This window comes from Rhopalosiphum padi, chromosome 1, assembly GCF_020882245.1.
Source record: "Rhopalosiphum padi isolate XX-2018 chromosome 1, ASM2088224v1, whole genome shotgun sequence".
Lineage (NCBI taxonomy): Eukaryota > Metazoa > Arthropoda > Insecta > Hemiptera > Aphididae > Rhopalosiphum > Rhopalosiphum padi.
In genome coordinates this window covers 48080919-48103295 of record NC_083597.1, presented here as the reverse complement: position 1 = coordinate 48103295, position 22377 = coordinate 48080919, and the positions used below count along the sequence as shown (strand labels likewise).

At 24.2% G+C, this 22377-nt stretch overlaps 1 protein-coding gene across 1 annotated transcript; it reads left to right on the top strand.

Annotated features, from left to right (window-relative positions):
• The first annotated feature begins 9632 nt into the window (after positions 1-9632).
• On the top strand, positions 9633-21560 carry LOC132917529 (uncharacterized). Its single transcript, XM_060978310.1, has 5 exons — positions 9633-9928; positions 18234-18309; positions 18684-18831; positions 21197-21293; positions 21392-21560. The coding sequence occupies exons 1-5, from the start codon at positions 9826-9828 to the stop codon at positions 21535-21537; spliced, it is 570 nt and encodes a 189-aa protein (XP_060834293.1). The 5' UTR covers positions 9633-9825; the 3' UTR covers positions 21538-21560.
• Positions 21561-22377: the final 817 nt, after the last annotated feature.

The window sequence follows — 22377 nt, the reverse complement described above, 5'->3', positions numbered from 1 at the left end:
TGTCCATATGCCTACAAATTAAAAAATATCGAAAATAGCAATTCACAGCTATTTTTAAAGATCTAAAACGATAGCAAAACAAAAGCCAAAATCAGAAAAATAAATAAAAACAGATATTTTAAATTTATTTCGGAAATATGATTTTGGTTTCAAGTCCTAGGTAATTGATATGCATATATAGATTGACGAACTATCTTTGACGCATTGATTTATCGCTGAATTCAAATTGAATACATCCATTACAGAGAACTACTCGATTACTATAGGTATTATACTCGAATCCACTATAATACTATACAATAGAGCATTTTTATAATTTTTCTCTCTATTAATTTAAATTAAGTTTACACTCGTGTTAAGGGTATAAAACCTTAATGTATCCATAGTTACGATGACGAGGTGCAGTAAACTATCAATCGCTAAAAAAATCCGTATTGTAAGATTGACGGAAACTTTTGGCTACATGGTTATTTCACATGTATAGATCACAGATGAAAAAAATAACTATAGAAAAGAAATTAATGGGTAAATTAAAGTAAATAAATTGAAGCGAAATAAAACTGACAACAACCACGTATATGCATAGATGCAGAGCATAGGTATTCGGTATTGCTACAGGTCAAATGATTATGCAAAAGACGATGCTTTTGCAAACCGATTTTTTAATTTTGACGTACATTAGTAATTAGTCTACATAGAAATCGATAGGATAACGTCGTTGCTTTAAAATATGTTTTATGTTCAATTGCGTTTCGTCGGACAAAAATCGACGTTTGTATACATAATATAGCGTATAGCGTATTATTTCAACGAGACTATTAACCGTAATAATTCATACTGATTAATGTAGTTGTACGCGTGCATTATTGCACACATATTATTATATTATTATAATGATATACGACGTGTGCTGAACGAATGTTTACAGTTAATAATTAATATCAGGTATTTAAATTATTATTGATTATAAATCAATAGCACCATAAATTGTGTTATTTCATTAAATGCACACGACGAATAAATTTACCTATAACATAATAATACTATGTATAATGTACATAAATCGAGACGACAAAAATGAATTATTAAACTAATATACGTTTGTATTAAATGTAGAATGTTCATTATTATTGTTACCGACGAGATTCGAGACTTATAGCGATTAAAACATTGGTGTAACACAACAGAGTAACATTACATAAATACGTTTTAATACACCAATAAAGAGAATTTCAACAAAGTATTTTATATATTTTTGCTGATTTCCTGAGTTTTTGCATCTTTTTTTTTTGCAATTTTTACTGAAAATATTTACAATTTTTATTTTACCTTTATTTTTACATTCTTTTATTTAACTCATGCATATTTATAAAAAATGTAATAATGTTACGATTGAAATATTTATACTAAAAAAAGAAGTAGTAAAAAATTACTTATCAGGATACAACATAAATATTGCTTTCATGTAACAATATATATGATATATATATATGAATTAAATTGTTTATGACAGCTCAATAATGTTAAATTTTAAGTGGTTTATTGAGTAACTACTAAAATTGATACGATTACCGATAAGAAAAAAAATCAATTGTAAACCAAGCTATTTATCTAAAGTGGTGTTGTTAATATATTTTTTTATAGGATTATAATTAATTATAATTGATAATAATCCCTATAATTAATTGGCAACTAGTTTTAAAGGAAAATAAAGTTTTTTAAATTCGTTTTTCATACACAAAAGAAAATTTTAACGTTTTTTAGTGCCATGATTTAAAAACCCTGATTTATATTCAACAATGTTTAAATTTTTTATTATATTATCGTATTGATAATATAACTATGCAACTCAATTTCATATCCAATACTCCCTCTGCTGAATCTGTAATTGCGCGTAAACCGTTCTTTGTTCGTTGCATCTCAAAGTATAATCTCTTGGATATAAAAATTATTTAGTCCGATGAAAAGAAAGTTCATGTTTATAAACCATTTATTAAAAAATAAAGTAGATTAAAATATATTATTACGAATGCAGTATATAATAATATGTACATCGTTGGTCTTGACTTAAAAACTCTTCGTCATTCGTTTTATAATAGTTTAATATTAATGACGTATATAATATCATATTCATCTTAATATTCTTTGTATTGAATGCAATCATCTCCAATGATTGGAAAAAAATTATTATTTATTTTATTAACGCACTAAACATTATTGTTTTATTACAAAGCGATATGAATTTTTTTATACAAATACATTTAAGATTTACTGCTATATTTGTATTGTTAAACAAATTACATTTTCATCTAACAAAATAACATAATTAATAATATATTAATTTTGGAAATCTTTTTGTGTTTCTTAATCGACTTTTGTTATACGTTTTCCTAAAAATATGCTGTCTGTAGGTGATAGAAAAATTGTTATCTATAACTTACTGTTCTATGTTGTTTGTAGAGTATAATTAATATAATATGTAGTTTGATATATTTTTTCATACATACATATATTTTTATACGATATAATATTTAAGTTTTTTTAGGTATTCTGTAACATAAGTGTTATAAGTATAAATATAAACCATAAGTAAAGCAAGCAGTCTATAAAACAATTTTTTTAATACAAATAAAAATAATATATGTACTAACATAATTATCTCTTTGTATTTTTACGTAATATGTCATAATTTTATGGAAAATCATTAAAAACGGCCAAGATTTTAATTAATTATTTGAGCGTTATCGCACTTGTAATGACATTAATATATTTTATCAATTTATAGGGGTTTTATTAATTTTAACAATAGTTTAAACAAATCTGAAGTCGACGAATGTGATATTTTTATAAAATAATATACAGTGAAACTTACCTTAATAGTTACCTTTAAATAACAGACGTTTTATCGAGAAAAGGGGAAATATTCACTATTTGTTTATAGGAAAACAGCTAAGTACGGGATTTTAATTAACGACACATTTATTGCTAAATTTTGATAGTTTATTTTATCGTAATTTTTAGCTTAGAATATTTTATTACAATTTGTATTTTACACATTATTACACTATTATAGTTTATTTTATTCATTGTAGGTAATGGCCTTCCAATTTGACATATTCATTGAAATGTTATCGAATTATTATTATAAAAAAGCTAAAGTAATTGATTTTGTTTTAAATGATAATACATATTATAGAGCCATTCATAAAAACAAATAACACAAGTTATACATAATTTGTATGTATATTATGTATTATGTATACATATTATTTTTTTGACATATTTTTAATATTGTACATTTTTTAATTTATACTTTCCCCCCTCTAAATAGCGGAAAAATGTCGGTTATAGGATGACCCGGTATTTAGAAGTTTTACAGAATATAATTTTTAAAAATGACTGAAAAAAATATTACATAACTATTCATAATTTTTTTTTTTTATTATTATTGTTAGTTATAGCTTCGGCAGCATAGGTCATTACCTTTGTAGATTTATACATTATATATTTACATTTGATACAGTTAATTACAAAATTAATGACTTATAAGTTGAAAACTATTTAATTATTAAATGTTTTTCTCTATTTTTATGGTCTTGGGGATTGACGTGATGCTTTCTGGTTGGCAGTCAGGTCCGATTGCCTCGTTGATTCGTTGGTATGTTATGTTTTTCCTTTCTTCTTCGTTTAATCTGCACTCGGTCATCAAATGTCATCAAAAGTGAGGTAATATAATTTACAGTTGTCTTATTTGAATCTTAATATATTTTTTACACATAATATGACTTTATAAATTGATTACGTTATTCATATTTTTTTTTCAAATATTATATATAAATACATTTTTTAGTTCCGACAAATCAAGTACAATTAAAATAATTTCAATGTTGAGAATAATATTGTATTAAAATTCCAAGAAAAATTAATTACATTTTCTTTATTTAAGAATCCGCGCCATAGCGCATAATGCATTTATCGACGCATATAATATTATTGTAAAAAGCAAATTGTGATATTTAATGATAAAGATAAATGAAAAAAAAAAAAAAAACAAAAACCAAGCGTTCATAATTCTGCGCAGCAAGGTAGGTACCACTTATTAATAATGGAAAAATACAGTCAAACATATTATTACAGCGCAAACATTTAATGTTTATATACACGTGGAAATGTATATATATCGTCATAAATATTACCTACGTACGGTGTAAAAAAAATAAGAAAAGTTTTAACAGTAGGTACCTTTATTTTATAGGGACGTCGTATATATTCACTATACACGGGAGTTGGATATACACTTTATTCGTATACAAATATATAATGTGTACATAAATATAATATATTGTATACCGAATACCAAGGGGGGGGGGCAGTGCGATTTACTGTTTCAGTTAAATATGGAAACAGGAAAACACAGGGTGGACACCCTGTTTGTGTAGGTACTACCTACATATTTATACATAAATTTGGATGTTTTACTACACAATATGTTTCCAAATATTTACCACCATTAGTGGGCTCTGCGGGGACTTCTCGAAACTTTGGTCGAAAACTTCTATCACTTTTCTATTCCAAAATTGACTGCTTATTTGCGTGTATGGAAATATCAAGACACAACTGCTGCTGTAGAAACACATCAAATCATACACATGCGTCTAAATCCAAATTGATTTTGCAAGTTTCTTGATTATTATTTGTATAACCTTTTGAACTAAGGAAAAAGTCCATGTTAAAAAATAAAATTATGAGGATTATTATATTGATACAATTTAAAAACCGTAGTCATAAATACTAATATATTATTAAAAATGTAATATTTGTAAAAACAAAAAGGTATTTTAATACAATTATAAGAGGTACGATTTTATTAGATTAAAATAATATTCCACAATTTATAGTATTTTATGTACCTACAACCATCTCGCTATCAAAGAATTCTAAGTAACCTATTTTCACGGAATATTTTTTTTTTTAGATCATATAGTATTCATACAATATAATAATTTAGAGACTTCTTGTTTGAATTTGGATTTAGATAATATATCAATACTTTTAAATTAAAAAATATCTGTTTAAAGTTTATAGAGTAAAATAGGTAGCTTACATTTGAAAATAGAGAAGTTTATATTATAATATAGTCGCAATATTAATATCATTAATATCTAGGTATTAGCAAATATGTAATGTAAGAATCAATATAATTAAGATGACTAAAAATAAGAATTTAAATAAGGGCATCACCCTTAGTTAAAGGATACAATGGGGGTGGGCAAACTTGATTTGAAATGTTTCTATAAGTATAAAATTAGATCTGGCGTTATTAGTTCGGTTTTTGAATTATATTTGTACATTCATTCTACTTGGATTTTTAGCGAATACAATTATTGTAATACCGCATAATAAATGTTTTATATATTTATTTTACAAAGTCACTAATTTACGTTTTTCTGCGGGTATTTTATAGAATCTACTCGAAATAATAATATTAATGGAACAATAATATGTTTTTCTCGTATTTTTTATTGCATTTTTCCATTATTATTAGAAAATAAACTCGATACATTTATTTTTTATATTATAATGAATTTATAAGAATTTTATTTGTTTATTAAACAATATGCAATTTTTTTCATTAATACAGAGAGGTAGTTCCTATCATTGTCAACTAATAAATTCTGAAAAAAAATAAATAATAACTAGATTTATTTGATTTAATTAAATCGTTATTACTAGGAAATGGATTTTTTTTAATAATAATTAATAGTCTTATCAGGATGATACTTTTTCTTAGTATGGTAAAAATAATTTATTTTTTCATTGAAACATTGCCATTTTTAGTTGCGGTTATCATCATGTAAAATAAATTTCAAGTTTACATAATGTATCTTAAAGAAATATTGATTTGACATGAAGTGACTTATTTTTAATAAATGCAATTTTTAAAAATATAAAACATTAAATGTAGTAAAACAATAAAATATTATGACGCATTTAAATAATATGATTATCGTATACATAAACAATTATTGTCATATTATAGTTAAATACAAGTAGTTTTTCTTATTGTTTATGAAAGAATAAAGAAAATCGAAATACACGGAAAAGTAAGGCTCTATTGGTAAGCATTAATAATTATTTGTTCGTCTAAGAATGTATCATTATCGTCCGTTGCAGAATATATTATCTGATTAAGGCTAAAATAAAATAAATCTGATGACAACAATGAATTTCTTTTCTACCAATTTCATTTTTGTATTATAGTGACGTTTAAGGGTGTTGGTAATATGGACTGTAAAAATGTATTTAACAGAATGTTATTAGTAGGTAGTTATTATACCTATATGGCAGAGTTATATACAATATTCAAATTAGTAACAATAAAAATATTATAAGGTACATGAAAATGGATGGATGTGCGTATTTTTATCACTAAATGGTACGGTATTTGAAATAAAAACTTAGTGTTAGTAGCAGTAAGTACCTACCGTGAATTCCGTGTCACTCCTCGAACAATAACAATTACTACTTAAAATACTACTGCTAAAGATTAATATACATAAAAGTTTTATGCTTTTAGCGATAGATTGTAATTCGTGAAATTAAACGAAATTCCTTATAGAATTTATCGTTTATTTTTTATTAAAAATACTTAATGTAATTTATCGTAAAAAACATCTCGTTGTGTATTATTTATAGTTCATTTTTTATTTGTTTTTAGTAATTTGTCAATTTTATGGAACATTTGCTTTAAATTAAGTAAACTATTATGACTCGAATTTCATAAATTATATTTTTTTTATTGAACATTATAATTGATGTTATATTTTATTTAAAGATATTTATTTAAAATGTATAATAAATGTATATAAATACTCAGTGCTGTATTTACTGTAGTGTAAATTGTGCAACAGAATGTAAAACAATGACATTTTGAATGCTGTTGGGTTAGTATTATGTTGTGCGCTTGTGTTGTGTACTAGAATGATAGAGCAAGTTCGTGTTAAATTATATTTTAAATATCGAATATTTTAAAGTGCTATATAAAAAAATGTATTTATTAAGAAACTAATATTTTTAAATTAATAAATAATAATGAATTTTACTATCAAGCTGCATTAATATTGTTAACCTAATTTGGTTATGAGTAATTTTTGATTTTTAATACTATAGGAAACAATATTTTGTTTAAACGTGCATTCGTCAATGCACTTTAATTCACTTTTTAGAACATAATGCATTGATAAAAGTAAAAAGATGAAAATTATAATTAATAATTATTATTGTTATTTAACATACAAATTAAATAATATTTCTACGTTGTAAAATGTATTATTTAAAATGTCTCAGGTGTTATTGAAATAACAATTTAAGTGAATTATTGTAAATTATTAAAGTATAATGTTTTAAGTTAAATATAAAACATAAACTCTATGATTTAAGGCTTAAGCATTAAACCTATACGTGAATTCTGGTTACATGTGTATACTAATACAAATAATGTAATAATAGTTTATTATATTATCAATTATTGTTCACTTCCAACTGTAGAATCGTCATAATATTTTTATCGGCTCACTCAATAAATATTGAATGATCATCGGAATAACTAATAAAATAAAATATTTATTTTTTGCGATAAAGTACGATTCATGATACACATAATCTCACGCGTAATGAATAATGATTCAATTTTTATTTTAAAATAATTACAATTTAGATATAATTTATAGTCTTTAGATATAATTTATTATAGTCCAGTATGCTTTTTTGTATAACATTTACAAACTTTTTTAGCACAAACAATGAGACCCTTAAAATTAAAAATAACTGTTGTACATAAATTATTATTGTGTTTTGTAATAAGGTAGGCATTAAAAAAAATAAACAATAATTTTAAACTTTCACCAAAGTATACCTAGCAAAAGCTAATATAATATTTTTAGTACAGTCGAGTCTTGATAACTCGAATTTTAATGAAAGTACAATTTTATTTGACTTCTGTATTTTTCGAGTAATATCACTTGAATTTTTTTTTTAAATTACGAACAAATTTGAGTTACCTAGCTATTATTATGTACATATTTGTTATTAACTGCAATTATAATTAGAAAATTATACTTATAATAACTCATTTTCTATAATATTTGCAAACATTTTATATTCTACTTTAAAATTGGTCTATTTATTGGAATGTTTAAATTTCTACATTGAATAAATCAATTATGTAAACTAACCTCTATATCAGTATACTCAGAGATCTTCATTGTTTTCATAGTCCCTTTATTAGTTTTGTACTTTCGTAAAAATATCGTCTTAATATTTTTTGTTATGATTGAAAGTGACTAGGTGGAGTATTAAATTATTTGGTAATTTTGTTTTTAGGTTTACCAATTTTAATCATCTAAATTATTGTGTTCACTTTTTCAGAAATTGTTAATGTAACCAACTTATGTTTGAAATACTTAAATAATAACGCAAAATTACAATTCGATTACGTAAAATAAACTACAAATTGTGTTCATGCTACCAACGAAAATACACAGCAACTATCGATTATTTTACAGCATAATAGTAAATAAATGACAGTTTTATTTGTACATTTACGATTGTAAATTGGTTCTAATGATAACATTTAAGATAATATACTTGTCAGTTGTCACAACTGATTTTGACTTATGTTCAACTTATTTTACACTTGACTTATAATGAAAAATATTGCTTTGAGTGCACAGGAATTTCCTAGGGACAAGAAAAAAATTCGAGCTATCGAGGTTCGAGTTATCGAGACTACTGTATTTAATTTAAACATTGTTAATTGATTATTAAATTCATGGTGTAAAAAAAATATATTATGAACATTCGTGGATGGTTCAAGCGACTGGTCAGAGAATGTAATATCATAGGTAATATTTAGTAAATTTGTATTATGATATTAATGATTAGGGTTTATATATATAATATATGTATATAAATCCTGAAAATAAATAATTTTAATATATTTAACAATATTCTTAATTGCTTAAACAATTATTAGAAATATACAAAAATGGATATTATTAGTATTAGGTAAAATAAAAATAATAAAAAATTAGTGGAAAATTAACCATATATTATAAATAACGACGCAAACACACACTTAAAATATTTAATATTTCACCAATATTATATTATCTTTCTGTATGTATAGCAAATAATGTAATGTACAAATAAAATAAATTATTTTAGACGTGTTTTTAACACTAGTAAAATGTAATACATTGTAATTAAGGTAACTTATTTGCTTATAATATAATATAAATTCCAGCTAAATATTTTGTAATGTAATGGAGTATTAAGATGCTTATAATATGTATCGATGTAATATGTGGTAAGTACGTACACAATGTTATGGCAGTTCACTATCTTATGCCACCTGTTGCGCGCCCACGATAGTTTAAAATAAAATACTGAAATATTTCTAACCCTTGATATCATACTATCATTTTATAGTTGTAACCCTTCCCCTTCCTCAAAATTCGTTATAACAAATATTTGATAATATACAGTCAACCATGGCAACAAGTCTACAAAATCACGTTTGATCGATTAAAAATATTGCGTGAAATATTATAAACACAAATTATTTTGGAGTTTATTAGTTCTTATAATTTTTAATTTTAGATATATTTACACATTCAAAAATACACATAAAAGAATATAAATATATGTATGTGTGTGTGTGTGTATTTATTTTACTTTGACAATACGAATCTCTCTATATCCGCGGTGTCTCTGCCGCGATCCACTTCCACCTCCGCATTAAACACTGACTGTAGTCTGTAGGAAATGAACAGTTTCGTAAAATACGATCACGGGTCGTCGGCCAGTGAATTTTTCGAACGCACCCGACGCACCGATGCCGATTTCCGAAAAATGATCTACAACTTGAGTAAGTGAATAACCAAACATTGCGGTACTGCTTTGTTTCAGCGATATTGGTCGCTTTCTTTTATTAACAATACGCCGCTGATGCCCGCGGCCATAATTTAATAGATTGCTATTTCTCTACACGCAGTAACGGCACGAGAAAAACATAATAATATAATAATTGGACAAGTTTTTCTGTAATTTAAATTCGTCTACTTGTCTCACGGACACAAAAGTTATGGAGAATGTTATTTCTTCATTACCGCTGCGGGTCGTGTGTCCCGAGGAGTATCGTCGAAAGCCAAAAAGTTTTCGCGCAGCTCGCGATCATACGAGCCAAGGCGGAATAACTTTCACCTGCAATTTCCTCACAACATTCCACAGAGTCTTATTATTATACTGTACGGGGAAAATTTAACACTTTTGATATAAAAATACGATTAACGCATCTACGCTAATTTTATAATATATAATACTATGTTTCGCATTCCGTATTGATTGGTGCCACTAATATTTTAATTAATTACGACAAAGTACTCAATAATAATATATTATATTGTAATGTATGGTTTTAGTCAGAACGTTTATTATTCTGATATTTTCACCGTATGGTTGGGAAGTTTGCAGGTTTTTTTATGCTTATTTAATTAATTTCTAAACAAGGTAAAGATTAATCCATTTTATGATACTAGTAAAAACAGGTTTATAGTGAATAATCCTAACAGTACGATTTTTATGCATTATTAATAAAAGACAATTATTCAAAACTTTATTAATTAAAAAAAAATCCACTATTTTGAACAATACTATATAAAATGTATTAATACACGTGGCCGACGCGCGATGTTCTTAAATTTTGATGTCTGTATTTATTATATTTGTAATATCGCATTTAGTTTTCTTCAATACTATAGTTTTACAATTGAATAGTTTAAAAACTATGGTTTTATTTTTTATTTTTTTTTTTTGTATTTAATTAATTTAAAATTACTAAAATCCTATTGAAATTAGATTCATTATAATAATGATTTTATATTTTTTTAAGTATAAATTAGTTAACTTTTTTCAATTAAATAATTTAAACAATTTATTGTTGATTTTTTGTTGACGCTTTTATGTAGATTAAATTAAAATTATTTTCATAATTTAAATAAATAATAATTATAATAAATGTGTCCATTTTTTAAGCATATATTTTTCTTTTTGAAGAGTACGTTATCTGCTTTTATTTTTAGTATACTTTTAGAGTATTACGTTTTAATAGGTATATATATGAGTTTAAATTTTAAACTTTTACAATTTAATTTAATTTTCACCAACTAACATTATATCGTACGAAAAGGAAACATTACTCTAGAGTCTAGATTATAATTTTAACGTTCTTCTTTAAATATCTAAAAGTTGTGATGGATTTTTAATACATATAATATATTTTTAAGGGTAACAAATAACGATGATTAATTAATTATGTTGTACCTATGCCAGCGTAACTGAGTTAACTTTCTTAACTGGAGAATTCATTACTACATTCTACCCACAAAGATTTTTTTTTCAAATAAATAAGGTTATAAGGTGGGCCTACTTGATACAATTATAAATATTATTTTATATTTTTTTTATTCACGTCGATAAACATAGTTAGTAACAACACTAAATACTTGTTTTATAGTACTTACCTCACAATTTCTATGATATTGTATACGTTTATAATCTAATAAGGGTAAATACTTATATTTTTTTTATTAATTTTATTATTTTATAATTTATTTTTAAAATTTTATACTGGTTCGTAGAATGTATGAATATTTAGTTATTATTTTAAGACGTTTTTACGGTAACTCACTCCTTAATCCTTGAGAGGGTCCATCCTAAATTCCTACATTAGCTTTTTTTATTCTTGGAAATGTTTGTGTCCTTTGGTTATACTCCTGTCCTTAATAGTTTTGATTTATTCAGCTTATCTGACCGTAAAAAAAAAAACAAACTTCTCGTTCCTTTTCAAATTTCTGTTTAGTAGAATTGAAAATTCTGAGTTATCGGCATGGATAAATTTTAGGATCTTTATCTAAAAAATCAGATCAAACTTTCCTTTTAATTTATTATTCACTTCAACAAATAATATTAGCTATTAGTTTATTTATGCACTTATGTGTGTTGTAGCTTTTGATCCTGATTTTAAAATAATTCCTATTTTTAAATTAATCAAAAAAAGCTATAACTTTTATTTTTATTATTATAAATGTTATTTTATAAATGTTGTGAGTATATTTTTTAATATATTTTGAACTTCCATTAATTATTATTTAATATATTTTTATAACTCTATTGATTTCTGATTACATTTCTGCAAATCAATCAATAGTTAAATATAATAAGATGGCCATTGTAGCATAGTTCGATCACTTTGACTTGTATCCCATTTTATGTGTATATGTTTATACGAATTTACTACAATAGAGTATAAAATCCTACATATATTCGGACGTTTGTTAAATAAATCGTAATGATAATACAATTACTATATTTAAACAACGCATTATGTGCTTTGTAAAAAATATATTATTATATATGGTCGATCGAAACAATTTACAGATATTGTATAATAATACATTTAATATTTATGCTATTTTTTTAAACTTATTCTTCAAAGTTTAAACGAGATTTAGATTTCGTGTTTATATTTTATAATACATTTATTATAATATGTTATTAATCAATATTGTAAAAACAAAAATAGACTATAAATTTCATATTTTAGTCTAAATATACTTGGTTATTCAAATTTAGCTATTATGTTTTTAAACATAAATTTTACACCAATATTATATTTTGTTTTGCGAAAATCGTTGTCGTTTTAATTAAGTCTGAAACACTTAACTCGTATATAGTGCCTGGTTCACGGTGGTTCCCCGTATTATCTTCGTCGCGTTTGTAATATTTTATTGTAGATTACCATAATAATTTATACTGGTTTTAAATCCATTCCAATTGCCTCTAAGGACATCAGTTCCTCTTAATTCGTCGTAAATGTTATCTTTTATGCTAATTTCTTATCTTATTTTATAACGTTCACCAATATCATTCCAACTCGTTCTTTAGCATTAATATACAGTGTACGAGTCACATAATTATTCTGTACTCGGTTCTTATAATTTCGTGTATTTTTATTATTAAAACCCATTCACGTCTTTACCGCCAACTAAAAATTAACAGTATGTAGTTCTTAGTCTAAATTTGTAATGATCGAATTTTGTGCATGCATATTGTAGTTACATCAATAATAATATGCAAATAACGCTGCATCTAATCATATACTTTATAAGTACGGAAATCATTCACGTTTAGAATATTAAGATAAGTTTTATAATTTTACGTTCATCGTTTTTTTCATTTATTATTCCTGATGATTCATAATTAACTCATTTCACTAATATCGTGTCATTTACGGCAATCATTGTTTCTTCAACATTCTTTTATTGAATATTTACGGCTACTAATACAGTGCAATCGTATCTATAGCTCGGCCAGCTCAGTTGGTAGAGCATGTGACCTTAATCTCGGGCTCGAGGGTTTGAGCCCTACATTGGGACACCACTTTATCGAATACGTGGATCGCTTCCGACGTACTTACACACAGTTTAAAATATAATATTTTATTATTACAAGCGTGTGTTCTATAGTGACCGCGTCACACGATAACCAGACAACGACCCATTCACTTTCATAATATCTTATATTTTATATAGTTATACTATGACAGTGATTAACTTAATTATTTTAATATAATTATTAGTGGATCATCGGTACTCACTGACTAAGGGAATAATAACAGTAATTGTTTTTTTTTTATTTTTACCTAGTTCTGAATAATGTATAATATATTAATTTGTATTGCTTCTTAGTTCTTGATTACCTAGACATTTTGAATTATCCAAAGACATTGTACATTTTTTTAACACCTAACAGTCAATAGTATGATATAGGTTTGGAACCTGCCAACCAGGTGTTCAAGTATTTACCCAAAAATTCATAATTTTGTAAGTATTATGTTATACATTGTAATAAATTTGATAAGGTATGTAAAAAAATATTTTACAATACACAAATATGTAAGTTTCGAAAAATGGCTCTAAAGTGATAAAATAATCTTTTTATATGTTATTAACGTATAAACGTTTCACCATCGCTACTGTCTCATAAAACTCCGGTTTTACGACCTATATCAGGTAGGCAATCGGAATACTATAGATTTTATATAGTTTGAATAGTTTGATCGCAGCCATTAAAATACAATCTAGATCCTCATGGGTATTAAATTCAAAAGGATTTGTTTCGTTATCCACGTTGCTGCGCTATTATAATAATATAGGACCGGTGAATCGAATGAGTTTTTCGTGTACATAAATTGTATAAATTGAAGGTATTCGGTGAATTGATCGATAACAGTTTGTCAATAATGAATCGATCGCTAAAAAAGTTTGAGGTCATAATTAATATAAAAATATGGTTTGTGTATAATTTTTTTAATATCCAATAAATGTGCACTCGATTTAAAATCAATCATAATCTATGTTAACCATTGTTTAATACCATTTAATTTTGCATACATTTTATTATTGTTAGATTTATTTACAATTCACACTATATATAATTTATTATATCATACATTATAATATATCATCTATCTGTATATTTAAGTTTTATTGAATTAATTTTGGATACGGTTAATCAGCAGAGTAAAAATGTATGATATATTTTAAAAAAGTAATGTGTATTATCTACAACCAATTATATATTTATAAATTATTTATATGTTGATTTATTAGTTTTATAATTAATTGATAATTATTTTTCGATCATCACATTTATTTATTTTTTCATTGAAACTTTTACTTTTAATATATATGCGTTATTAAAAAAAATGTTATATTTATTTCTGCTTACACCTCAAAGTTCGATAAAAAAGAACTTTCGCTGTACTTGCTTGACATAATATTTGATTTATTATCAATAAATTATAATTATAAATTATAATTTTTTTATTTATTATTTATTATAATAAGTTGTATTTAATAATCATTACGAAATATTACTATAGGAAATATATAAATTTACAAATAAATAAAAAATCGTATGTAAACCAAATAATAAACAAATATTTAAAAAAATACAAACGCACTAAGTTTGTAACAATTCGTTCGAAATTAATACATTTTAATTTAATTTTACTTAAACTACTTAAGAGGAAATATTGTTTTTATTTATAAAAATTAGTTTTGTATTCATTTTATAGTATTATAATTAAAGAAATATATATTTTTTTTTTTGATTTGAGATTATTAAGTTTCAAATCAAGACTGTAAGAATTATTCGTAATTTTTTTTTTTTTTGTGTATAATTCATCATTATAAAACCGTCCAACATTGAAAAATAATACAATAACGTTTAACAGACATTTTTTTTTTAATTAATAGAAATAATAATGGTTAAGAACTAATAATATTCAATATTTGAATAATTGAGTCTCAAAGTTTTTCCAAATTCCAAACCACTGAACTATAAAGGCAGAACTTTTAACTCACAAAAGTACAAATAAATAATGATTCAAATATAATATAATTTGAATAAGTCAACAAACTGTATATAAATGAGTTTTCATAAAATAATCATTTCTTTAATTTGACAAATCGGTAGTGTATACAACACTATGCACTATCTGAATTTAATTTTTGGTCGTTCAATCAAACATATGTCACGTAAAAGGATTGATACCATAAATTATATTATGATTCTACAGTATTTTCAGAGGAAAAACACTCGCATAATTTCACTGTAAAACTAATAACATAGTCGTCTGACTCAGACTCTAAAAATATTTAATATCGCACATATCGTTTACGTAGTACGTATATGTATAATGTACACATATATACGTAATAGCAATGTATGAATTTTTATACCTAACACATGTTTAATAATAATTTATAAAAAATGTACAACTTTTGTTTTTTAGTTTCATATACATATTAACGTTAGTAGAGCATTTGACATAATAATATGTGTATATGAAATAATATTTTCCTTGATATACATATATGTTACCTATATAAAAAAATTATTATATTTCACAAATATTATTCGGAGAAGACATATGAGAATAAATTTCATTACATTATTATAAACTACGCAATGGTAGCATTATTTTGTAATAAATAATCTAAATACATAATCTCTAAAACATAAAACAGTATGTTTCACACTTGTTATCACTTCATTGTATGTGGTCATCTTCATTCCATTTAAAATAATATATAATATGCGTTATTTTTTAACTATTATTACTTTAAATCAATGAGTAAAATATTTTAATAAATAACCAATTATTTCCTGAATTTAGAGTACCTACGTATATATTAAATCAAGTCAAAACTTAGAGATAAATCATTATTTTACCGATAAAATATCTCTAAAAACGACAATATTGTAGTATATATATACATATATATTTTTTTTGTGATTATTAAAAATATAAAATATAATCATAATCATAATTTTATAATGATATTAAGTATGTTTCGTATAATAAGAAAAGAAAAATGTCAATAAAATGGTTACATAATTGAAGTTTTCAGTAAAACTACTTCAAGTATGTTAACTCAGGATTTTAATTTTTTTAATACAGCTGATGGTATGATGTAGTTTACTTTTTTGAAATTATGAGGTGGATATTCTGGTAATGTGTTAAAAGTTAGAGAAAACAATAAGTAATAAGAGAGTTCGGATAACTGTGGATGTTTTTATGCATTTGTTCACTATAATGGGTTTCGTATATATCTAAATAAGTAATGATTGAATGTTGATGTTATGGTGTGGGACATACATATCAGGGAGCGTTAACTATGAAACAAATATTTAATGGATTGAAATGATTGGAAAAATTGTAAGTTAAATAATTTGGTATACAAGGTTAGTAAATCTTGGTATACAAACAATGTCGAATATCATATAGATAAGTTAAATAATGAAGGACGAATTAATTGATTATAAATGTGGATTATGCTTTCTAGAGAGATTTTGGAATGAAGAAATTATCTTAGTTTATGAAATCTGAGATTTAAAGATACTCTTTTATAGTTAATGTCTAGATTAATCTCTTTGAATGATGAAATTCTATGTATTTTAATGAGTGTATAAAGTAGATTTATATTCCTCGTAAAGTGTAATATTCTAATAATCTGCAGTATATTATATGTTATAAAATATTGAATTAAACATTAAGAGGTTATTGACTTTGTGGAAAGCCCGTTTTATATGGAATGAATACTAGAGTAATCATTTTTATACTACACTAAAAAAAATGTTTTAACAGTAATTTTAGCAAGAAGATAAAGTAGGGGTTTAGGGAGAGGAGTTTGAAAAACAGCTGATCAACATTTTTTTAGCCCTGTGTCATCACCTCATCAGTGGCGATGTTATTAATTCGTCTAAATCGTACTTAATAAAAGGAAGAACTGTATTAATCCAATTCGGTTGGATATAAAATATTCAAAGTATATATTGTATTATAAATGTAATTAAGAATAATAATAGACTTATTGAGTAAGTGATTGAAAATCGTATTGAATATAATGTCATGTCTAGAGTATTTATTATTTTGTAAATTGTTAGTAATTTACCGAATTTCAGAGGTTGTCATATATCGTGTAAGAAGATTCACTGAATTGATTGACAAGAACGTTTAAACACGATAAGAGTTCTCAATTAATTATTTTGAATCTATTTTCAAAATCTGATATGAATAGATTTCTTTTATTAATCTTTGAATTGGCTAAAATTGATGTATCGTACAATTCTTGCGTAGAGGTTGTTTTTTTTTATCTTTTTTATTTGGAATATTTTTTGTTGCGTTCCAGTGAGAATAATCGTGATAAATAAGTCATTTTAAATAGTTAAGGTATTTTTCGGAGATGTATTTTAAGATATTTTTTTTACAACTCTGATTATTTATTTAAACTTAATTTATCTATACGTAGTACTTAAATTGTAATATATATTTGTTATAATATAGTCTGTTTAATATTTAAAATTGTTTTTAAGGATTACAAATCAATATTAAGTTTTTAGAATCTTTTTTTAAATAATCAAATACTCGCAATCCTGAGTTTTGTGTAAGTTTAAATTTATAAAATTACTATATGAATAATTATAAACATTTATACATGATAAAACATACCATAGTTTTAAATCGATGTAAATAAAAATATAACAACGTAACAATAAACTATTATTTTTATTGAATTTAAAAAATTCATTTTTATTATTTTTAGGAGTTGCGATGTACAAGACAACATATAAGAAATCGTTTTATTGGCCGGAAAATGTACCCAAATCTAATTATCACCAGTAAGTATAAAAATTTTAAATATTTATAAAAACAAAAAAAAAATTAAATTTACCAGATTATATTTATTATTTACATTGCACATATTATACATATCAAGCACACGGTAGTTTCAACTGTCAAGTTTAAAATGCATTATAAAGATGTTTTAAACTGAAGTCATATAGTTATATGGACATTTATAAATTAATTTTTTTGACTATTATTATATTGTGGGTTCTAAATTGTAAGTATCATAGTGGTATAGGAAATATGAGTATATCTTCAAAATATGGCATTGTGTCTAATAAAATATTATGTGTTAATGATTCATTTAAAATTGTCGCATTTTAGTTAATTGTGTTCAATAAAAATGTAAAAAATGATTTTATTAAAGAATCGAAACTGGATTTACTATGATACCGAAGCCAAATGAAGATCAGTACAAACAGCTGTATACACCTGAAATTTTAATATCCAAACAATTGAGTGAAAATAAAAGAATTGTACCTCCTTTGGAGTACTCAATAAGTGCCTCACCAAATGTATGTATCTATCAGCTGTTTTATCATTAATTTTAAAGTTTAAATATTTTTAATACAATTCGTTTTTATGTACTCCATTTCCTCACATTTTCTTTTGTTGATATATACTATTTATTATATATACTTTATACCTGTAGTATTAAATAAATCATTAAGCCACGTTACGATCAATTTTAAGGTGCATAGTAAGCTTTATTTAATTACATATCGTAATAATAGGATTTCCCTATAAATATGTCCTATATTTAGGTTTATGTTATCTCATATATTACATTTTTATTTAAAAGTATATATTTATGATATACTAGTATGTAATATAATATATTATACTATATTTAAGTCTTAGAAATGCTATAAATTATTCAGTTGAATTTATTCCAAAAAGCAGCACGCTGCGTATTATCACAAGAGGTCGAAAATATCGAAATTCCTTTATTTTAAATACACTTTTTGGCGTATTTTGACTCATGTATTTTCGTTTTACTCTCACGAACAATAGACCGACTGAAGTAGCGTAGACTTTGGACGGTTCGACAAACATAAACGTTTCGACGGTCCGATTTAGACAAAATACAAAGGTTTTTGTATTGGGTTTTGTGTAACGTGTATACACGGGTTGTATTTCAAAAGTTAGCTAAAGAATAAATATTTCAAGAGCCCGGGCTATATAATATTATTATATTCTAGAAAAAAATGTAATCATGTTTTTTTTATATAAATGTGTAATATATGTACATCAGAATTATTTTACGTTATGCAACCGTCCATACTTTAAAAAAAATAGATTAAATTCAATAACTATACATTTTAGCTTTAATAAATCTACGAAAAAGATAATGTTTAAAAAAAAAGTATAACGCGATACATATTTATAATTTGTATAAATCATTAACCCATCGTTTATTGTTTTGAATACATGCAATAATCGTATTCATATATATATATATATATATTATATTATATTTATCAGTTAAAATCAAACTGGCCCAACTAAAAATGCATTTAAATCAGTAAATAGCACCTAGTTATTTACATTATTTGAAATTTTTAATACTCTAAATATAAAATAATATTTATAAATTATTCACCTTACTTATTTCACGCACACATAAGGCATATTAGTTAATTTTATAACTAGCATTTTTTTTTTTTTTTTTTTTTTTTAATTACATATTCAATTTTATATGGTGTTACGGTATTTTTCGTAATGTTTAAATTTACATTAATTGAAAACTATTTTGATATTTTTAAAAACTTTCAAAATATGTTAATGGTTATAACTTAAAATATGAAAGTAAGATTTATTATGTAATGAGATTGTAATTTCTTAATTTAAAATATTAGTATACTCATAGAAGTGAAACGTAATATTATAATGTCTAATCAAATTAATTTACTAAAACTTTACATCTTACATATACATTTTAAATACTCAAAAGCATTATATCCGTTGATTTCTCGAGGCTGTACGATACCATTAGCATTTAAAACTATTAACATTCACTTATAGTCCTTAGCAGAAAAAAAAAGGTATTAACATCCCGTTTGTTCATAAGGTTTTTTTAAAAAATTTTCGTTAAAAGTTTATATTAGTTAACAGTTTTTATGTCAATAGCCGTTTGAAATTGGTATTTACACATACCAGTATACCACGACAGTTATACACATACTAAGGTATAATCAACTATATAATTTTTTGTTAGGTATTATATTATATTTTTAAATGTCACTTCTACCCAATGTTGAGTGATCTTAATGTTATAATATGTAGGTATGCCTTATCAGTGACCGATAAAGTTGTATTAGGTTACTCAGTTAGTACCACAATTAGTTCAGCGGCCACCTTAAGCATTGTTCGTGGAAAAAATATGTTATAAATTATTCACATAATGAACATTTCCAATTTATACTATTATTAATGCTATTCACTAGAAAATAAAGTTAATAACCGGTAAATAACGTTATTTTCGATATAATATAATTTACCGTAGCATATACAACAAGGCATTTTTTAAATCTATTATTTTATTTTATATTTATAAAATGTATTTAGTGAAATATATTTATAAAAGTACAATCAACTGTTTTATTAAATAAAAAATATTTTTTGTAACATTTTATTTTAAAATCAGTTATTGGATATTTTTTTATTCATCCAGCCTAATATTTTTAGTTCCTTATCTTATGGCCATAATTATTTTATATTCTTATTTTAAAATAACATACTATAAGAACGGATAAGTGACGACCAATAAAACTGGATTTACAAAATCACGCAGTTATTGGTACTTCTGACACTTGTGCTAAATAATTATTTTTATTATTCACTCCAAAATACAATTTAATAAAAAATCATCAACTACAGTGTCAAGACGAAGATTTAAATGACTCCGATACACACGCAAAATCTTTGTACCAAGAGAGCTATATAAATTGGACGCCAAGTCAAGCACATAAAAAAGGTTCAGCTAAAGTTATATGCTTTTTTTTCATCATACCTTATATAGTGTGTATATATATATATATATTGATTGGTTTTATTTTTTCGCTTATTCGCTAGAGGAAACACCAGAAGAGTGGGCTCAGAAATGGAGAAACGAGTGTCACAACGTTCGAGATGCCGACGATTTAGTGCATGACTTATCGAATCGAATTATCAAATCACGAAAGATGATATTAAGTAGAAAGAAGATTGGCTATGCTTAATAATAGGTAGTTTTAAAGATAAAAATTTTGATGGCTTTTTATTATATTATTATAATTATAATTTTGTTAAAATTATAATTTATAAAAATAAACAATTAACAATTTTTACTTGAGAAGATAATTTTTACTATTTTTTTTTATTTTAATTAATCAATACACAACTTTAATCAGCCAGCACTTATAATAATTTTAATGTTTTACCTATTTTTATTGAGTATAATAATGGTCATATAACAAAAAAAATAGTGCAATACAACTTATTTGTTTTAATTTTTTTTATGGTTTTCAGTATCATTAAATAGTTTTTAACTCAATGAATAATAAAATGTTAATTTTAAATTAAACATTTAACTAAACATAATTATTGTTATTATTATTTTTAAGCTTGTCTTACTACACCTACAACTTTTTTTTGTGTATTATTTTGCAATATTATAATTATAAAGTTTTAATTTTTGAACGCAATATAGTTTTTTTTCCCCATTTTAACGTAAAGTATATTATTAATGAATAAAGAGAATACGCCCTTTATATAATTCAAATGATCATGGACCATTTTTAATCTTATCTTAAAATGAAATCGCTTTTATAAGTCTATTAGTTCTATATAGTTATTAATTAATTATCCTTAAGTCATAAATAAAAAAATTTTTATGAATATATTTAAACTTTCGAATTTTAATTTAAATAAAAACTCATAACAAAAATTCTCTAAATGCGAAAAAATTGCAAAATATTTGGTTATTTAGCTCTTGTCAAATTTAATGTTGTTTTTAAGATACCAACCCTTCCATTTTCTTATTGTACCCCAATTTTTTTTATTTATTATTACTATCCTAT